General features: G+C 42.4%; 1 protein-coding gene across 7 annotated transcripts in view; it reads left to right on the forward strand.

The window, feature by feature from the left end:
- The window catches only part of WIPF2 (WAS/WASL interacting protein family member 2), a 51,148-nt gene that overhangs the window by 20,268 nt on the left and 11,420 nt on the right, over positions 1 to 19,460 (forward strand). For 4 of the 7 annotated variants that reach the window (XM_082704952.1, XM_082704951.1, XM_082704956.1 and 1 more), the window contains 4 exons: positions 5,283 to 5,414; positions 13,381 to 13,513; positions 14,195 to 14,311; positions 14,662 to 15,318. In XM_082704952.1, the coding sequence (XP_082561078.1) occupies positions 5,352 to 5,414; positions 13,381 to 13,513; positions 14,195 to 14,311; positions 14,662 to 15,318 (970 nt within the window). In that variant the 5' untranslated portion in view covers positions 5,283 to 5,351. Of the gene's footprint in view, positions 1 to 102; positions 256 to 5,282; positions 5,415 to 13,380; positions 13,514 to 14,194; positions 14,312 to 14,661; positions 15,319 to 19,460 lie in introns of all 7 variants that reach the window. The other 3 variants (XM_082704953.1, XM_082704955.1, XM_082704957.1) reach the window with 1 other exon arrangement.

Raw genomic sequence — 19,460 nt, forward strand, 5'->3', positions numbered from 1 at the left:
TGAAAGTGCATTGCTTGAGTTTTATGAAGACGTCTCTGAATTCTGTGATAAATTTGACATTAGGAAGATATGAAATAATGCTCTCTGATCTTGCTTTCAAAGAAACTGACTCCTGAGGATGTGAAAAGCTTATTCCATCATGGTTTCTACGGTAGAAGGGCTTAAGAGGGGAATAGGAATTGGTGTGTTGCTGAGCTGGAGGCAGCCTCACAATATTTCTGAAAATCAAGGTCTCTGAAGAACACAGATGGTGAGGTTTGTAGTTCTAATTTAAAAGATCAAAAAGGAAAGACTTAAAATTCTGTAAAGAACCCTTTTCTTTCTTCTTAGGTTTAATCTCAGAAATGTTACTTTTTAAAAATTGCAGTACACAGTGCTTCCTGAAAGCCTGAATTTGTCCTTTGATTAAAAGTAGTCGGTCACAAAATTTATCATTCTGTGGGGTACCTGGGTGGCTCAGTTGGTTATGTGTCCGACTCTTGATCTCAGCTCAGGTCTTGATCTCAGAGTTGTGAGGTCAAGCCCTGCATTGGACTCCATGCTGACCACAGAGCCTACTTAAAAAAAAAAAAAATTGTCATTCTTTTATAAAACTTTATGAGTGTTTTTGGTTTGCTTGTTTTTAACTAAAAGTAGTTTTCAAAGCAGACCCTCTGCTTTGGATTAGTGACTGTATCAACATTAAATTGGTTTGAATAAAGGTTTGGGGATTTGCAGCAGAAGGAATGTTGTATTAATGTAAATTTACTGAAGTTGGGCTGCTCTTGGGAAACACAGAGCTGTTTATATTCTACTAGTAAAATAAAAATTTGGGGTGGGTTGAATTTTCATTTGGTGAAAATAGTAGGAAATTGCTATACCAAACCAATTTCCATCACAAATGTTTTTTTGTGGTGATTAGTGAAATAGCAGGGGATCACAAGATCTAGATTTGAGTCCTAATTCTGCAGTTTACTCCAGAATGATCTTGGGCGGTGCCCTTAGATCATTCTCTTCTCTAGTGTGCACGCATGCAATTGCATTGCACCTGGAGCTTTAGTGTCCTTGCCTGTAAAATGGGAAGCAGTGATCCTCTACCGTAGATCCTCTACCATGTATCATCGTATACACAGTGTCACCAATAGGAGCATGTCACTCATGCAGCCTTTGTGGAGGCAGAAGAAAGGTTGAGAAGCACTGCTGGTTGTTAGCATGAAAGCCTGTCCATTAATGGTGGGTTTTGTGTTTTTTGTTTGTTTGTTTGTTTTAGTGCATCTGTTTTAAAATTAGAGTTTGAATTGAGCCTACTTTAAGAAGGCATCTGTAACTGTGTAATATATTAGTGGACTTTTCCAGTGGATTGCTTAAAAAAAAAAAAAGATTTGCTTTGCTAGAGAATTACTGTTTTGCCTTATTAACGGTGTTCACTGTTAGGCATAAGGTTGTTCCACTAAGTGATTTCGTACTTTGTAGCATATAGGTTGGATCACCCGTGGATAAGAAAAGAATTAGGGACTTACCTGAATCTCTTTTCCTAGTCATTTTTGGAAACAGTTTCAGTCCTGGCAATGGCAAAGGTGTAGGTAGTACTGGAAACTCAGAAAAGACAGGAACTGAGGTGACTGGAATTAGTTGAAAATGTTTGTTTCTGGATAGATTATTATTTTTCCTATTGTTTTCTGCCATTATTTACCTATTTATTTATTTATTTATTTATTTTTAAAGATTTAAAGAGCACACCAGAGGTAGAGAAGGGGGAGAGGGAAAGGGATAAGCAGATTGCCTGCTGAGCATGGAACAATGGTCTCCATCTCAGGACCCTGATCATGACCTGAGCTGAAGTCAGGTGCTTGAACAACTGAGCTACCCGCGTGCCCCTCTGCTAGCTTTTTAAAAAGGTGCTTTGGTGTAACTGACAGAATGAACCCAGAGAATTCAAAAAGAATAAAGTTTTTTATTTTTCTCTTTATCTTCCTTTTATTTTAAATTTGCGTGCTCCTCCATTATAGATTGATCATGAAGATTTACTATTTTGATCAGTTTTTTTCCTTTCTTTCTTTCTTTCTTTTTTTTTTAAAGATTTATATATTTATTTATTTATTTATTTGACAGACAGTTTACAAGTAGGCAGAGAAGCAGGCAGAGAGAGGCGGGGAAGCAGGCTCCCCACTGAGCCCAATGTGGTGCTGGATCCCAGGACCCTGGGATCGTGACCTGAGCCGAAGGCAGAGGCTTTAACCCACCCAGGCACCCCAGGTTTTTTTCCTTCTTAAGATTTTATTTATTTGAGAGAGAGAAAGACCATGAGGTGGGAGAAGTGTCAATGGGGTGGGGCGTGGGGGGAAAGCATGGCTCTATCCCAGGACCCTGAGATCATGACCTGAGTCAAAGGCAGACACTTAACTGACTGAGCCACCCAGGTGCTCCTATTTTGATCAGTTTTTAAAGTCTAGTGTGTTAGATCCCTGGCAAAGAAAAACTAAACTTAGCTTTGAAACCAGACATCAGGAGGTATTTCCTTTAAAGGATGGTCAGCTGCTCAATTTGTGAAGTGAGTTCAGACATCATTCCCCATGGGAACCATCTAGCCGAAGTCTAGTTGTCCGAAGTCTGTTGTCCAATTCTTTGTGATTGGAGCAAAAAGCTCTGTTGGGCACCCAGCTTATAGTGGTATTATTGGAAAGGTTGGGATTGTGAAGGTCTCACAGTTGTGTTTCTGATCAAATTCTACCTGCCTCTAAAGATTCTTGGTTTTTAGAACCTTTGGAATATTTGCCCTTTCCGTTCATCATTGAGAAAGTGTTTAAATGGTTTTGGGAGCATTGAGGGAAATGTTAAAGTGGGTACTCCTTTATTCACAGGGAAATTTTGTTCAGAACCAAACTTCCTCAGTGGATTGCAATGCAGGTTCCATCTTTTAGGCTTGTTTTGGTACACGTGGTCTTTCATTTGTGCTAGGGGCTACCTGTGAGATTTCCTGTGTCCTAATCTCATTAATCACCTTGCTTGGAAGCAGTTCTTCCCTGGATTAATTTGTGAAGTTGATTATCCTGTCTTGAACCTTTCTTGTTGTCTGTAAGTTGCACTCCCAGTGATAATGTTATTTTGGCTTTGATTTTTTGAGGGGAATAGGGGTGTCAAGAAGTGGGATTCCCTTGGAATAGCTTTTTGGATGAATTAATTGTTCTTGACGTTTAGTTTTATTTTTGCCCCCTACTTTAATGTCTTAGGGCAAGAGAGTTCCCTGGTTTTAGTCTCATTTGTAAAGTGAGGATCTCTTACAGACTGTAACAGGAGGACAGCTATAGTTTTTTTTTGTTTTTTGTTTTTTGGTTTTTTTTTTGGTTTTGTGTGTGTGTGTGTGTGTGTGTGTGTGTGGCCTGATAAATAGCTAAATTCTCACATGGTATTTATACTCTGATCAGATTCCAAGGATGTGACTATACTGGGAGTCAGTAAACTATGGCCCACAAGTCAGCTCTGGTCCATGGTTTGTTTTTATAATGCCCATGAACTATGAATGGTTTTACATTTTTTTTTTTAAGATTTTATTTATTTGTCAGAGAGAGGGAGAGAGAGCGAGCACAGGCAGACAGAATGGCAGGCAGAGGCAGAGGGAGAAGCAGGCTCTCTGCTGAGCAAGGAGCTTGATGTGGGACTCGATCCCAGGATGCTGGGATCATGACCTGAGCCGAAGGCAGCTGCTTAACCAACTGAGCCACCCAGGTGTCCCGGTTTTACATTTTTAAAATGTAAAAATGTAGTTTTAAAATGTAAAAATCCAGAGAATGAGAAGATGGGCCATGCATTGGGAGAAGATATTTGCAAAAGACACAGGTGATAAAGGATTGTTATCCAAAACAGACAAAGAATTCTTAAAACTCAACAATAAGAAGACAGTCATATTGAAAACTGCAGAAGACCTAAACAGACACCTCACTGAAGAAAATATACAGATGGGAAGTGAGCATATGAAAAGTTAAACTTCATATGTCATCAGAGAATTGAAAAATTAAAACAGTGAGATTGCACTACTATAGACCTACTAGAATGGTCAAATTCTACAACACTGACACCACCAAATGCTGGCAAGAATGTGCAGCAGCAGGAACTCTCTTTCATTGCTGGTGGGAATGCAAAACCTTACAACCACTTGGAAGACAGTTTGACAGCTTATTATACAATGTAACTCTTACCATAGGATCTGGCAATAAGTACCATCAGTGGTACTTACTCAGATGAGCCAAAATTTATGTTCCCACAGCATTATTCATAATTGTTAAAACTTGGAAGCAACCAAGATGTCCTTCAGTAGGTGAATGGATAAATAAACTGTTGTACCTCCAGACAATGGAATATTACTCAGCACTTTAAAAAAAAGGAGCTGTCACGCCCCGAAAAGGCATGGAGGAAACTTAAACGTGTACTACTCATTGAAAGAAACCAATCTGAAAAAGGCTGCATATTATATGATTCCAACTATGCGACATTCTGGAAAAGAGGAAACTATGGGGACAGTAAAAAGGATCAGTGGGGAAAGGAGGAATACATAGGCAGAGCATAGATATTTTAGGGCAGTGAAGCTATTCTATGACGCTACAACATGTAGTTGTCATTATACATTTGTCCAAACATACAAAATAGAGGTTGGCAAGAGTAAGCCCTAATGTAAACTATGGACTTTAGGTGGTAATGAGGTAGCGATTGTATCAAATGTCCAACCCCAGGATGTAGATAGTGGGAGAGACTGTGTATGTGTTTGTGCAGGGGCAGCAGGAGTACATATGGGTATCTTTTTGCACTTTTCTGCTAAGTTTTGCTGTGAGCCTGAAACTACTTTTAAAAATAAAGCTTATTCTTTGATTTATTCTTTGATTTGTTTTGATATTTTTAGAATAATTTTTTAAAATGTCAAAACAAATCAAAGAATAAAATATGACAGAGACTGTATATGGCCTGTAAAGCTTAAAATATTAATTTTTTTAGCGGGGGAGGAAGAGGTGCAGAGGGAGAGAGAGAACCTTAAGCATGCTCCACACCCAGCACAGAGTCTGATGTGGGGCTTGATTTCACAACCCTGAGTTCATGACCTGAGCCAAAATCCAGAGTCAGACTGAGCCCCTCTGGTGCCCCAGTATTAATATTTATTATCTGGCCATTTACAGAAAAAGTTCACCAAGCCCTGGACTACTATCACAGAGGAACTAGGGGATGAGTTTCTCCTTCATGTCATGCCCAGTCTTCTAATTCTCCTGGGTGTCTCTGATGGCAGAGTTCTCATTGAATTTCCATTTCATTTGCAGGTATATGAGTGACCTAAAGCTGCAAAGTGAAACGGAGAGAAAGCAGTGCCAACTGCGAGCAGGGCAAGGATGCCAATTCCTCCACCCCCTCCACCGCCGCCTGGTCCTCCTCCACCTCCCACTTTTAATCAGGTAGGTAGTCTTCGCACCTGTATCTCAAAACCTTAATGGATACATAGGGCTTCCTGGTGTAGGACATACTGTACTCAAAGATATGTGGTATAGAAACAGAATAAGTAAAGTCTCTCTTCATTAACTAGTTCTGATTTCTGAGAGGTCCTCTTGGGACTTTAATGGCTTATCTTGTTTTCTTGGTCTGATTCAGTCTAAATGGAGATTTGTTCAGGTTACATCAGAGTAGTCTGATGTCTAGTCTTTTGCCCCTAAAACTATTTGTTCTATAAAGGTCAGTACAGCATTTCTCTGGCATCATTGAGGAAAGGGACGGTAAATCCTAGTGGTTGTTTCTTGCTACTGTTTCATCTCCTTCTCTTCTCTTCCAAACCAGTTCATCCTAAAGCCAAGTCTTTGAAGTCTACCAGCCCATCGAAAAAAGGAGTTTCTGGAAAATACTATTAAGAAGACTTAAAGGTTTAATAATGGGAGGGAAAAGCAGTGTGGTTTCTGAACCAAGGAGGCAACCACTTTTACTATATGTGGATTGTGACATCTGGTGTCACATGAGAAAGAAGCAAACTGGGTGCTTTATCGTTCTATTATTTTTTTTTTTTTTTTAAGATTTTACTTATTTATTTATTTAATATTTTGTTTATTTGTGAGAGAGAGAGTAGGGGGAGGGGCAGATGGAGGCAGAGAATCTTAAGCAGACTATGTTGTGAGCACAGAGCCTGACACAGGGCTCGGTCTTGTGACCCTAAGCCAAAATTAAACTGGGCAATTAACTGACTGAGCCACCCAGGGACCCCTTAAGATTTTATTTATTTATTTGTTTGTTTGTTTGTTTTAAAAGATTTTATTTATTTATTTGACAGAGAGCGAGAGAAGGAACACAAGCAGGGGGAGTGGGAGAGGGAGAAGCATGTTCCCCTCTGAACAAGGAGCCTGATGCTGGACTCAATCATAGGACCCTTGGATCATGACCTGAACCAAAGGCAGACGCTTAACAACTGAGCCACCCAGATTCCCCTTAAGATTCTATTTTTTTTTTTTTTTAAAGATTTTATTTATTTATTTGACAGAGAGAGATGACAAGCAGGCAGAGAGGCAGGCACAGAGAGAGGAGGAAGCAGGCTCCCCGCCGAGCAGAGAGCCCGATGCGGGGCTCGATCCCAGGACTCTGAGATCATGACCTGAGCCGAAGGCAGTGGCTTAACCCACTGAGCCACCCAGGCACCCCCTAAGATTCTATTTTTAAGTAGTCTCTACACCCAAGTGGGGCTTGAACTCACACCCCAAGATCAAGAGATGCATGCTTTACTGACTGAACCAACCAGATGCCCCTGTTTTATTCAGTTTTGTAAAATTTAGAAGTGAAAGGAACTTTAGGGAATGAATACCTTGGTGGGGGAATTGTTACTTAACAGATGAGAAGTACTGCCTTACGGGGCGCCTGGGTGGCTCAGTGGGTTGAGCTGCTGCCTTCGGCTCAGGTCATGATCTCAGGGTCCTGGGATCGAGTCCCACATCGGACTCTCTGCTCGGCGGGGAGCCTGCTTCCCTCTCTCTCTCTCTCTCTGCCTGCCTCTCCATCTACTTGTGGTTTCTCTCTGTCAAATAAAAAAAAAAAAAAAAAAAAATCTTAAAAAAAAAAAAAAAAAAAAAAAGAAGTACTGCCTTACAGAGGAAAAGCAACTTGCCTAGCTAATTTATTTTAGAACTTCAGGTCTGCCAACTTGGTTTTTTCTCTAAGTTCCTATTTTTAGACATTTTGTTTGAGGATATATATGAACCCCCTTTCTGGATGAAATTTTATATGGAAGTCCAATAAGTGCAGTAGATAAAAGCAGAGCTGCTTTGGTTATAGTGGGATTCAAGGACCCAAAATATATCCATGGATCTCTTCTGATGATGCCCTGCATCATGCTGTCTTAGTCATTTACTCAGTAGCCTTTTGTTGGGGCTTACTGAGTATCAGAGACTTGATTAGGCATATAACTTAGAAAATCCAGATAATTGGGGCACCTGGGTGGCTCAGTGGGTTAAAGCCTCTGCCTTCAGCTCGGGTCATGATACCAGGGTCCTGGGATCGAGCCCTGTGTTGGGCTCTCTGGTCAACGAGGAGCCTGCTTCCCTTCCTTTCTCTCTGCCTTACTTGTGATCTCTCTGTCAAATAATTAAATCTTTAAAAAAAAAAAAAAAAAAGAAAGAAAAGGAAAGAAAATCCAGATAATTTTACTCTAAATTTCTGTATTTCTCGAGTCTTTCCCAGTAAGCTTTATTTATATAATTAAAGAGAGGCAAAACATGCAGATAAGAAAAAGAAGCAAATAAAAATAATCTGTAGTATCATTGTCCAGAAATGAGACAGTTTTGGCCTTCAAAGGCTTCCAGCACAATGGGCGAGATAGACAAGTCAACAGGGAAATTCCATGCTTTGCAGAAATAAATGAGGCCACAAAGAAGCATGGCTCAGTACTGTCTGGAGGGATTGGAGGCAGTCAGATAAATCTTCGAGCTGTGAAGTGATACTTGAGCAGAGTTTTAATCTATGAGTAGTGTTTAGCCAGAAGGAGAAGACAGAGGGCAGGCACTTGGTATTGAGGAAGTAGAATGAAAGGGTGCTGATTTGTGGGAAAGCATACCCAGGATTGGATCATTGCTTGAGGGGCCTGGTGGGAGATGAAGCCAGAGGCTAAGGCTGAGGGTTTTGGCTTTTCCTCCAGACAGTGATGAGAAGATAGTGTACTTTATGGGGCACCTGGGTGGCTCAGTGGGTTAGGCCGCTGCCTTCAGCTCGGGTCATGATCTCAGGGTCCTGGGATCGAGTCCCGCATCGGGCTTTCTGCTCAGCAGGGAGCCTGCTTCCCCCCCTCTCTCTGCCTGCCTCTCCGACTACTTGTGATTTCTCTCTGTCAAATAAATAAATAAAATCTTAAAAAAAAAAAAAAAGAAGATAGTGTACTTTCAGCAGCAGGAGTCACCTGACAGGGTATGTGTTAGAAAGGTCATCCTTCACAGTGTGGAAGTGGTTTGGGGTTGAGGCTGGAGGCAGGGAAGTCAAGACTCGCAGATAGAAGCCTGTTACAGCTGAAAATCTGAGAGTTTGCACTAAAGCCGTAAGGATGGGAGAGATGTCTACAAGAGACACTTAGAAAGTAAAATCTTACAGAGTTAGTGACTGATGCAAGGAAGAGGAAGGAGGTTGGAACAACTGTAGTTTGGGAGATTGAATGATGGTGCCATTTACAAAGTGAGGTTTGTGGAGGAGGATGTGAACTCAATTTTAGTGATGTTGAGTAATGTTTTAATAATTTTCTCTTTGCAAAAGTAATATATTTCAAGAAATTTATGAACTATGGTTGGGGCACCTGTCTGGCTCATTCTGTAGAGCATGGGACTCGTGATCTCAAAGTTGTGAGTTTGAGTTCCACAGTGGGCATAGAATTTACTTTAAAAAAAAAAAAAAAGAGCTTTATGAACTGTGGGTAAGCATAAAGGAGCAATTATCTGTAATCCAGCCATTCACAGTAGTTTTGTGTATATCCTTCTCCTCCCTTCTTCCTTTTTTTTTTTTTAAGGTTTTATTTACCTAATTATTTATTTGACATAGACACAGCAAGAGAGTGAACAGCAGGAGGAGTGGGAGAGGGAGAAGCAGGCTTCCGGCCAAGCAGGGAGCCTGATGCTGGGCTCCATCCCAGGACCCTGAGATCATGACCTGAGCTGAAGGCAGACACTTAATGACAGAGCCACCCAGGCGCCCCTCCTCCTTCCTTCCTTCTATCTCCTACTTTTTATAAAAAGGAGGCTGTGCCATATGTACCTACTGATTTTTTTTCTCCCCCTCCCCCTATCGCCAGTGCTGCTATGTTATGAGTTCTAATCTGCTTAGTCATTAATACATCGTGAATGGCTTCTTACATCATTAAATGGTTAGTGATATTAAAATTTTTTTACTGTACTAAAAATGTGGCAAAGATTAGAGAATGCCAATAAAAATAGAAAATATTAAGCTATTAATAATTAATCTTTGTTAACATTTTATGTTTTACATATTTATTATAGGAAAACTAGAAAAATAAATATAAAGAATTACTACCCAAGGGGCACTTAGGTGGCTCAGTAGTTAAGCATCTGTCTTCAGTTCAGGTCATGACCCCAGGGTCCTGGGATCAAGCCCTGCATGAGGCTCCCTGCTTGGCAGGAGGACTGCTTCTCCCTCTCCCACTCCCCCTGCTTGTGTTTCCTCTCTTGCTATCTCTCTCTCTGTCAAAAAAGTAAAATCTTAAAAAAAAAAAAAAGAATTATTACCCCAAATTAACTTCCGTTGATATTAGCATATATCCTTCTGGAATCATTTGGTATGTATGTACCTTTTTTTCTTTCGGTAGAACTACTGCTTATTGAGCACCAGGCACTGTGCTAAGTTCTTGAAAAGTGTTGTTTCATTTAATTTTCAGAACTACCCTGTGAGATAGGTTCTGCTTTAATCTTGTTAAATGTTTTGTTTGTAATTTTTTTTACTTGATTGTGTCAGACATTTGCTATCTAAAGACACTTAACTTGCACATCTTTAAGAGCTTAACTGGCATTCCCTTCTGTGCTTGTGCCATCAGTATTCCTTTTGATTGAACTTTTATATTATTTTTAGATAGTTTTATGCTATTAATAACATCTTTGTGGGGTGCCTGGGTGGCTCAGTGGATTAAGCTTCTGCCTTTGGCTCGGGTCATGGTCCCGATCAGGGTCCTGGGATCAAGTCCTGCCTCGGGCTCTCTGCTTGGCAGGGAGCCTGCTTCCCCATCTCTCTCTCTGCCTGCCTCTTTGCCTACTTGTGATCTCTCTCTGTCAACTAAATAAATAAATAAATAACATCTTTGTGTACTTTTCTAGTTGTTTTCTTAAAGTTAATTCCTAGATAGAATTCTTGTGTAGACTTTTTAAAGTTTGATACAAGGGACGCCTGGGTGGATCAGTCAGTTAAGCGTCCATCTCTTGGTTTCAGCTCAGGTCATGATCTCAGGGTGGTAAGATACAGCCCCGTGTCGGGCTCTGCATTTGGTGTGGAGCCTGCTTAATATACCTTCTCTCACTATCCTTCTGCCCCTCACCAGGGTCTCTCTCAAAAGAAAAAGAAAAAGAAAAAGTGGAAGGAGGAAAAGGGTGTTTGATACATAAACTTCTTTCTGGAAAGATCATACTATTTAACTTCCTCTGGATAATACAAAAGAGTATCTGTTCCCTTAAATCCTTATGACCACCATAAGACAGTTATGTATTCTACACATTTTTTTGAATACCCCCCCCGTGTGCTAGGCAGCATACAATTGTCAGTGGACCCTGCCTTTATGAAGCTAAGCAGTCTCCTGTTACAGTTCTAACTTTAGCCAGTTTTATTGGTAAATAATGATACTGTGTTTTAGCCTGCATTTTTAATTTTTTTTCCATATTTGCTGGCTTGAGGATTTCTTTTACACAGTGTTTATATCCTTTGGTTATTATCCTGTAGATTTATAAGTCATCTTTATGTTAATGCTGTATAGAATTAGGACACTGCCTTTGTGTGTCAGATGATTTTTTTCCTTCTGGTTTGTCATCTGCTTATTATATTCCTAAGTAAATAACTTAAAATAAACAAGTCTTCAAGCCTTTCCCTATATTTTAGTTGTCATGTCCTTTACCTTACTTGCTTTTTTCATTTGGTTACTTCTTTGGGTTTTTTTTTTTTTATATTTACATTTTATAACTCAACTAGAATTTGAGAGTAAGCTATAAGGTAGGGATTTAACTTGTTTTTTCTCCACACTTAGCCAGTTGTTATTGGTAGCTTATATTTATTTATTTTTTTGAAATGGGAAGAAGTTATTTTATTTTTTTAAAGATTTTATTTATTTATTAGAGAGACCGATCACAAGTAGGCAGAGAGGCAGGCAGAGAGAGAGAGAGGGAAGCAGGCTCCCCACTGAGCAGAGAGCCGGATGCAGGGCTCGATCCCAGGACCTTGAGATCATCCTGAGCCGAAGGCAGAGGCTTTAACCCACCGAGCCACCTAGGTGCCCCGGTAGCTTATATTTAATGATCTGTGCCTTCTGCACTGCTGAAATACTTTTATTATTTTTTTCTTCTTTTTAAGATTTTTAAAAATTTATTCATTTGAAAGGGAGAGAGAGAGAGAACTAGTGACAACATAGGCAGAGGGGAGGGTCAGAGGGAGAGGGAGAAGCAGACTCCCTATTGAGCAGGGAGCCTGACACAGGCCTTGATCCCAGGACCCCGGGATCATGGCCTGAGGCAAAGGCAGATGCTTCACTGACTAAACCACCCAAGCACCCTCATTTTTATTATTTCTTATATAGATGTAGGTTTGTTTATGAACTTTGTATTTTATTCCATATATCTAGCTGTCTGTCCCTGCGCTCCTGTTGTAGTTGGTCCTAGCTTTTGGGTGGTACTAGTTCCATTCTCTTAGTTTTTCTACTATACTTAATCTTCCAGATAGATTTTAAGATCATTTTTTTAATGGTTTCCAAAAAATTCCACTGTGGTTAATTTAAAAACCTCTACATTTAAAAATTGTGTAAGGTATATGGTATGATGTGTTACATTTTCAGTACATGTGGGATATTCACTTAGAGATGTCCTGTAGACATTGGCACATAGGGGTGTGAAACCCAGGTCCAAGAGTGGCGACGAGATGCAAAGATTGGAGATACTTGGGTTTTTCAGCAGTATTCAAACCCTGTGACTGGTTGAGCTTGCTCAGGGAGATTTAGATGGAGGCTGAGGATAGGCATTTAAGAGGTAGGTGGAGGGCGAAGAACTCAAAAAGAAATATGATGTTGGAAGAGACCATAGGGTAAGTGGGAAAGGCATGGACTTTGACACAATCAGAACAGCTCTGCATTTACTAATCATGTGACATTAAGTTTTTGAAACCTTCATTTCCTCATCTTTGGAATGAGGATAATATGGGTTATTTTCTTTTATTTTACTTTATTTTTAAAATATTTTTATTTACTTATTTATTTGAGTAAGAGTTTGTGCATGCAAGCAGGAGGAGGCGCAGAGGAAGAGGGACAAGCAGACTCTACACTGAGTGTGGAGCATGCCATGGGGCTTGATCTCACAACCTCGAGATCATGACCTGAGCTGAAACCAGGACTCGGACATCTAAGCCACTGAGCCACTCATGTGCCCCAATATGGTCTACTTTGTAACATTGTTTGGGAGATAAAGTAATAGGGAAGCAATGAGGTCTGTTAGTTGAGATAAGGTAGCCATTTTAGAGTCAACTGTCTGGGTTGGGTCCTTGCTTTACTGTTTACTGGGTGCATGGCCTCAGGACACTGTTCAACTATTTGCACTTTCCAAATGGGTAATGATAATAATACCTCTTTGATAAAAATATTTCAAGATTTAAATGAGATAATGGAAGTAATATGCTTAGCCTGAGGCCTAGCAGGGACTCAGTCAGTGTTTGCCTTCACACATGTAAAGCTTCTAACACAGAAGCCCAGCACACAGGTACTCAGTAACTATTAGTTAAGGCCCCCCCACCTTTTTTTTTTTTTTAAAGAGAGTCGGGGTGGGTGGGTGGGGAGTGTGGGGAGGGAGAGAGAAAATCCCAAGCAGGCTCCACACCCAGGGCCTGATGTAGGGCTTGAGCTCATGATCCCAAGATCATGATCTGAATTGAAATCAAGAGTTAGACCTTTAACTGACTGAGCCACCCAGGTGCTCCAGGTAAGGCCTTTCAGAAGCTGTGGACTAGGAGAGGGACCTGAACCCTTCACAAAAGGCACAACAAAAAAAGGACGAAGAAGAATGAGAGCACACATTGGTACTGATACTTGGAGCAGGATCTGATTAGGTTAGAGGGGCATTAATGAAATCCAGCTTGGTTTAAGGTATTAATCCCAAGCTCCTGGTAAAGGGAACTATTTAGGATGAATAGTTACCTTCTCCCCTCTTCCTCTAGGCAAACACAGAGCAGCCCAAGCTGAGTAGAGATGAACAGCGGAATCGAGGTGCCCTTTTACAGGACATCTGCAAAGGGACCAAGCTGAAGAAAGTGACCAACATTAATGATCGGAGTGCTCCTATCCTTGAGAGTGAGTCTGACCTTCATTTCCTAGTGGGCCACCAGGGACTGACTTGGAGACTTGGCTGGCCTGTCATTTTTATTGTTGGGCCTTGAGTGGGAAAATTTTTGTCCTTTAAGAAAGTTTTCTTTGAATACCTTAGAGGTTTCTTTTTGACCTTTGGGATGTGTTCTCTGGGGGAAGATTCCCAACTCCTGCTGTAACTAGTGCTCTCATTAGAGCACATCCTTGGCTGTTCTCTGAGGAGACCATCATGTTACTAAACCTCTAAGCTGAAGCTAGTGAAGATTTTATAATTGCCACAAGTGTCCATTCTGTTAGGCCTCTGGAGAGTTTGCTCATACCTGGATCCCTAAGTCCCTGGCCCCCTTACCGTCTGGGTTTTGGAGAGGAGAGCCCAGAGAACTCTGATGAAGGTGTCTTGATCCTGGTTTTCTCTTTGCATTTTCTTAATAAGGGAACTGTGGCTCCTTGTTGCTTTTGTTTTTTTCTGTTTCATCACAGTGAAGATGTGGAGCTGAGAGGCCTAGCCTTTTCTTGCTTTCTTTTCTTTTTTTTTTTTTAAATGCAAAAGCAAGATTGGTATGTTTAGAAATTAAAGCCCAAGTAGAGGAAGGGTTTCTCCTCAGGATTGACTTGGTCACCAGCTCCCAGCATGTGAAGTGAAAACCCTAATGGTATGCTTTCCAGAACCAAAAGGAAACAGTGGTGGTTATGGCTCTGGAGCAGCTGCCCTGCAGCCCAAGGGAGGTCTCTTCCAAGGGGGAGTGCCGAAGCTCCGACCTGTGGGAGCCAAGGATGTTTCAGGTATCTGATCAGTACTTTCTTAGGCTATTTTCCAAGTGTGTTAATTTCTGACTAGTCCCAAGTGAGTCAGTTAGGGTTAAGGTATCTGGTAGAGGTGGGAGGAAGGAGTGGAAGCAGGGGAGGAGTTACAGAGCAGAATAAAGCCAAAGCTGAGGGATTAAGTAAAAATGTGTTCAACTTGTATTGGCAGTATTTGTCAGTTGGCCCTGAGCCTAAAACCAGAGTAAAATCCAGAACTCCACAGGCATCTAACCTGCTACCATGCAGGTTACACTAAAGAGGCTGGGTGAAGCAGAGGTACTAACATGTATCTGGCTCTGTTGATTGAGTGCTGTCTGGTGTGTTTGTAGAGAACCTAGCTGGTAAGCCAGCCCTACAAATCCCCAGTTCTCGAGCTGCTGCCCCAAGGCCACCAGTGTCTACAGCCAGCGGGCGCCCCCAAGATGATACAGACAGCAGCCGAGCCTCACTCCCGGAACTGCCCCGGATGCAGAGACCCTCGTTACCGGACCTCTCTCGGCCTAATACCACCAGCAGTACAGGCATGAAGCACAGCTCCTCTGCCCCTCCTCCACCCCCCCCGGGGCGGCGTGCCAATGCACCCCCAACACCTCTGCCTGTGCACAGCAGCAAAGCCCCAGCCTACAACAGAGAGAAACCCTTGCCGCCCACACCTGGACAAAGGCTGCACCCTGGTCGCGAGGGACCTCCTGCTCCACCCCCAGTCAAACCACCTCCTTCCCCTGTGAATATCAGGACGGGACCAAGTGGCCAGTCTCTGGCTCCTCCTCCTCCTCCTTACCGCCAGCCTCCCGGGGTCCCCAATGGACCCTCCAGTCCCACTAATGAGTCAGCCCCTGAGCTGCCACAGAGACACAATTCTTTGCATAGGAAGACACCAGGGCCTGTCAGAGGCCTAGCGCCTCCTCCACCCTCCTCAGCCTCTCCATCACTACAGAGTAATAGACCACCTCCCCCAGCCCGGGACCCTCCCAGTCGGGGAGCAGGTAAGTGCCTGGAAGCACCTTTTTTCCCTCTTAGAGAATTGAGTTTATCTTCTCAGCCTTTTCTCCAAAGCCTGCCTTCAGCAATTGAAGGGAAGAATTCACTTATTCATTCAGCAGGTTTACTGATTGTCTTTTTGTGTGTCACACTCTGTTTTTAAGGAAACAGCAATCAATAGAAAAGACAGAAGAGTCCTGTTCTTTGGACAGTCAAGCAAATAATGCAGATGGAGGTATAGGTATATAGATAAAGACATAGTATGTAGATGCTTTAGAGAAATCCAGAGCAGAGGAGAGGAACAGGATATCCAGGGGTGTGGAGGGTAGTGGTGGTATTTTCTGTTGCAGGGATGGGGTGAGAGGAGGGTTAGGGAAGGCCTGACTGACTGATAAGGTAACAATCAGGGAAGACTTGAAGAGAGTGTCGGAGTGGGCTAAGCAGTTATCTCGGAGAATAGCTATTGTAGACATTCAGACCAGCAAATACAAAAGCCCTGAGACTGGGGACAGCAGGACTGGAATGAGTGAGGGGGGAAGAGTGGCAGGAAATGGAAGTCAGGAAGCTAGATTTCCAGAGGAGAACACTGTAGGACTTTGTCAAGATTGGCATTTACTTAGATGCTGAGCCACTGGAGGCGTTGAAAGAAGCTTTGCGTAGCTCTTAAAAGGATGACAAACTTGGGGTGCCTGGGTGGCTCAGTTAGTTAAGTGTCTGCGTTTGGCTCAGGTCATGATCCCAGAGTCCTGGGATTGAACCCCACTGGACTCTATCTCCCTCTGCTGCCCCCCCTGCTTGTACTCTCTCTCTGTCAAATAAATAAATAAGATCTTTTAAAAAAAAATCAAAGGATGACAAACTCCTATGTTGAAAACAGACTTCACAGGGACAGAGGTGGCAAGGGAGACCACGTAGGAGGCTGTTGCAGTCAACCAGGCAAATAGGTAGGACCGTAGCAGGTTTGGGAGAAGAAGACAGGTGTTTGCTTTGAAACAAGTCAAGTTTGACATACCTGTTAGCCAGACACCAATTCATTATTTTCTTTTGGATGTCTGTCAGACCCTGAAGTTGAGGAGAAAAGTCTGGGCTAGAGAAATTTGATACTAAAGACTGTATGCTGGATGAGCTCACCTAGGGAGTCAGTCTAGGTAGAGAAGAGGTTGAGGCCTTTATATTAGAGCTCAGAGAAATGAGAGTAGCAAGCAGGGGAAGCCAAGAGCCCCTAGTGAGGAAGAAAGAAAATAAGGATGCTGGAAGGATGCCAAGATCGAGTGATCGGCTCTCTCCAGGACTGAAAACTGAGAATGACAGTGATCTTAGCAACATGGAGTCCTTTAGGGGAACCCCCAAACAACATGATATCCTTTTGGTAGTTTCAGTAGAGTGGTGGAGGATGAGGGTGAAAGTCTAATTGACATGTGTTTGGGAACTTGGGGATAGGAGGAGAGGAATTGGGATAGCAACGTAGAAGTCTCTGAGTTTACTTAAAGGGGAGTGGGGATGGGGGTGCAGATGAATGGGTGCTGCAGGAGAATGTGGGATTGAGGGTTGGGATCCCTCCTCTCCAAGATCTCTTTGTACACTGAGGAAATGATACAATATAAAGGGGGGAAATTGCCTGAGTTATAGTCCCTAGAAGGCTAAAAGGAATGGAATATTATTCCTAGGTAAGGGGTTGACCTTAGATAAGAAGAGAGGTAGTTCTTCCATGGTAACAGGAGGGAAGGCAGAGTGCCTAGGCATAGGTGCATGTGCAAAGTTTCTTCGTTTTTTTCTTTTTCTTTTCTTTCCCTCCCTCCCTTCTTTCCTTCCAGCCTTCTTCCTTCCTATATTTATTCATTTGAGACAGAGAGAGAGAGAGAACAAGCAGGGGGGGAAGGGCAGAGGGAGAAGCAGGGTCCCTGCTGAACAGGGAGCCTGGACATGGGGCTCTATCCTAGGACCCTGGGATTATGACCTGAGCCAAAGGCAGGTGCTTAACCAACTAAGCCACCCAGGCACCTCTGCTGGTTTGTTTCTTATTGGTGAAATAGAAAGCAAGGACATCTATTAATGAGGGGAGGAAAGGAGAGGGGCAAGAAGTGGTCCTTGGGGAGTGTGGGAGAGTGAAGAGGGTGGGGAGGTGTGCTGGGCTAACCAACAGCACGAAAGGTCCTCTCAGGATTAGGAGCCGTATGCTCAAAGTGAGATTTGCACACTGTCTGTTCTGCATGTGTCTGTTTGCAGGTACTGCAATTTATGTCTATATGTTTGCAGGGTGCTGAGTAGGGACAGCATGGTATTTAACCAGGGTTACCTTTTTTAGACAAATGGGTCACTAAGGGAGAGTGGGGCAGGGGAGCTAAGGGTGTAGGTCAGGGAGTGATTGTAACAGTGGACCATGAGCCTAAACTGGGTGAAGAGGGGAATAAGGAGCTCTAAAAAAGTAGAAGAGGTTGTGTAGTCTTTACAAAATAGCATGACTGAAGATAGAGAGTTAGAGAGACCTGAAGCTCTCTGGAACCTTCTTAGACCGAGGAATTTTGACTCCCATGGCCTCTTGTATCATTGAACTTTGAGCCACATCCTCTACAAATGGCTTTTGAGCTTTTAAATAGTTCTTGCAGGCTTGAATCATTAAGAAATTAAGTCAGTAGGAAACACATATTGAAAGCCCATTAACCTGCGCTGCTACTTGGTGAAGTACATGGGGATTCGTATTCTAGGAGCTGGCAGTTCAGCATACAGCAGTCGTCAGGTAACCTGGTACTTTCCTGAGCCCTTGTCTCCCTGGCTTTAGCCGTAAGAACCCTAGCCCTAAGGTGGCCTTTGCTTCTATAAAGTTTAGGTTAAAAATTATTTAACTTAGGGATTTTTTTTAAAGATTTTATTTATTTATTTGACAGAGATCACAAGTAGGCAGAGAGGCAGGCAGAGAGAGAGGGGGAAGGCAGGCTCCCTGCTGAGCAGAGAGCCCGATGCGGGGCTCAATCCTAGGACCCTGAGATCATGACCTGAGCTGAAGGCAGAGGCTTTAACCCACTGAGCCACCCAGGAACCCCCCCCCCTTTTTTTTTAAGATTTTATTTATTCATTTGTCAGAGCAAGAGCACAAGCAGGGGGAGTGGCCGGCAGAGGGAGAAGCAGACTCCCTGCTAAGGAAAGAGACCAGTGCTGGGCTTGATCCCAGGACTCCAGGATCATAACCTGAACCAAAGGCAGACACTTAACCAAATGAGCCACCCAGGCATCCCAAGGATTTTTTTTTTTTAAAGACTCTTTATCAAAGCAGAACCCAAATCTTTCTAACCCTATCCAAGGAATAGAAGTGGGAGGAAAATGTAATTTCTGTGGGTTTAACTGAGTAGTTTATTTATTTATTTGACAGAGATCACAAGTAGGCAGGTAGAGAAGGGGAATCAGGCTCCCCGCCGAGCAGAGAGCCCGATGCAGGGCTCGATCCCAGCATCCTGGGATCATGACCTGAGCCAAAGGCAGAGGCTTAACCCACTGAGCCTTCCAGACACCCCTATTTTTCTTTAACTAAATAATTTACTATTATTATTATTATTATTATTTTAAACTAAGCTGTAGGCCTTATATGGGGCTTGTAAGTAGCAGCAGTTCTTAGAGTGATAGCACTGAGAGAAAACTGAGATATTTTAATCAGAGATCTTGTCAGTATTAGCTCTCTGACTTTGGGCAGATAGCTCTGATTCTCTGAGTTTGTTTCCCTCATGTGTTCGTAGAATCTTCAGTTGTGGCTGTAAATAAAAGTATGTATGAAAGTGCTTTGTAAACTGTAGTATGCTGATAACTGTTAGTGGTTTTATGCAAGGGTTTCCATGTAGTTCATGGATTATCTCTTATTAAACCATATTATAACAATATTACATGATAATATACTTTTGTTTCTATATTAAGTATTTATATTTGAAAAAGTGTGGAGTCTTTTGTCTTCCCAAGGTGCTCAGGGACCAATTTTATTGGTCCGTAGGTTTTCTGAATTTTTTCTTTGCAGAGTAAAAAACACTTTTTTTTTTTTTAAAGATTTTATTTATTTATTTGACAGAGAGAGATCACAAGTAGACGGAGAGGCAGGCAGAGAGAGAGAGAGGGAAGCAGGCTCCCTGCTGAGCAGAGAGCCCGATGCGGGCCCCTGAGATCA

Source organism: Mustela nivalis, assembly GCF_964662115.1.
Source record: "Mustela nivalis genome assembly, chromosome: 17".
NCBI classification, from domain to species: Eukaryota; Metazoa; Chordata; class Mammalia; order Carnivora; family Mustelidae; genus Mustela; species Mustela nivalis.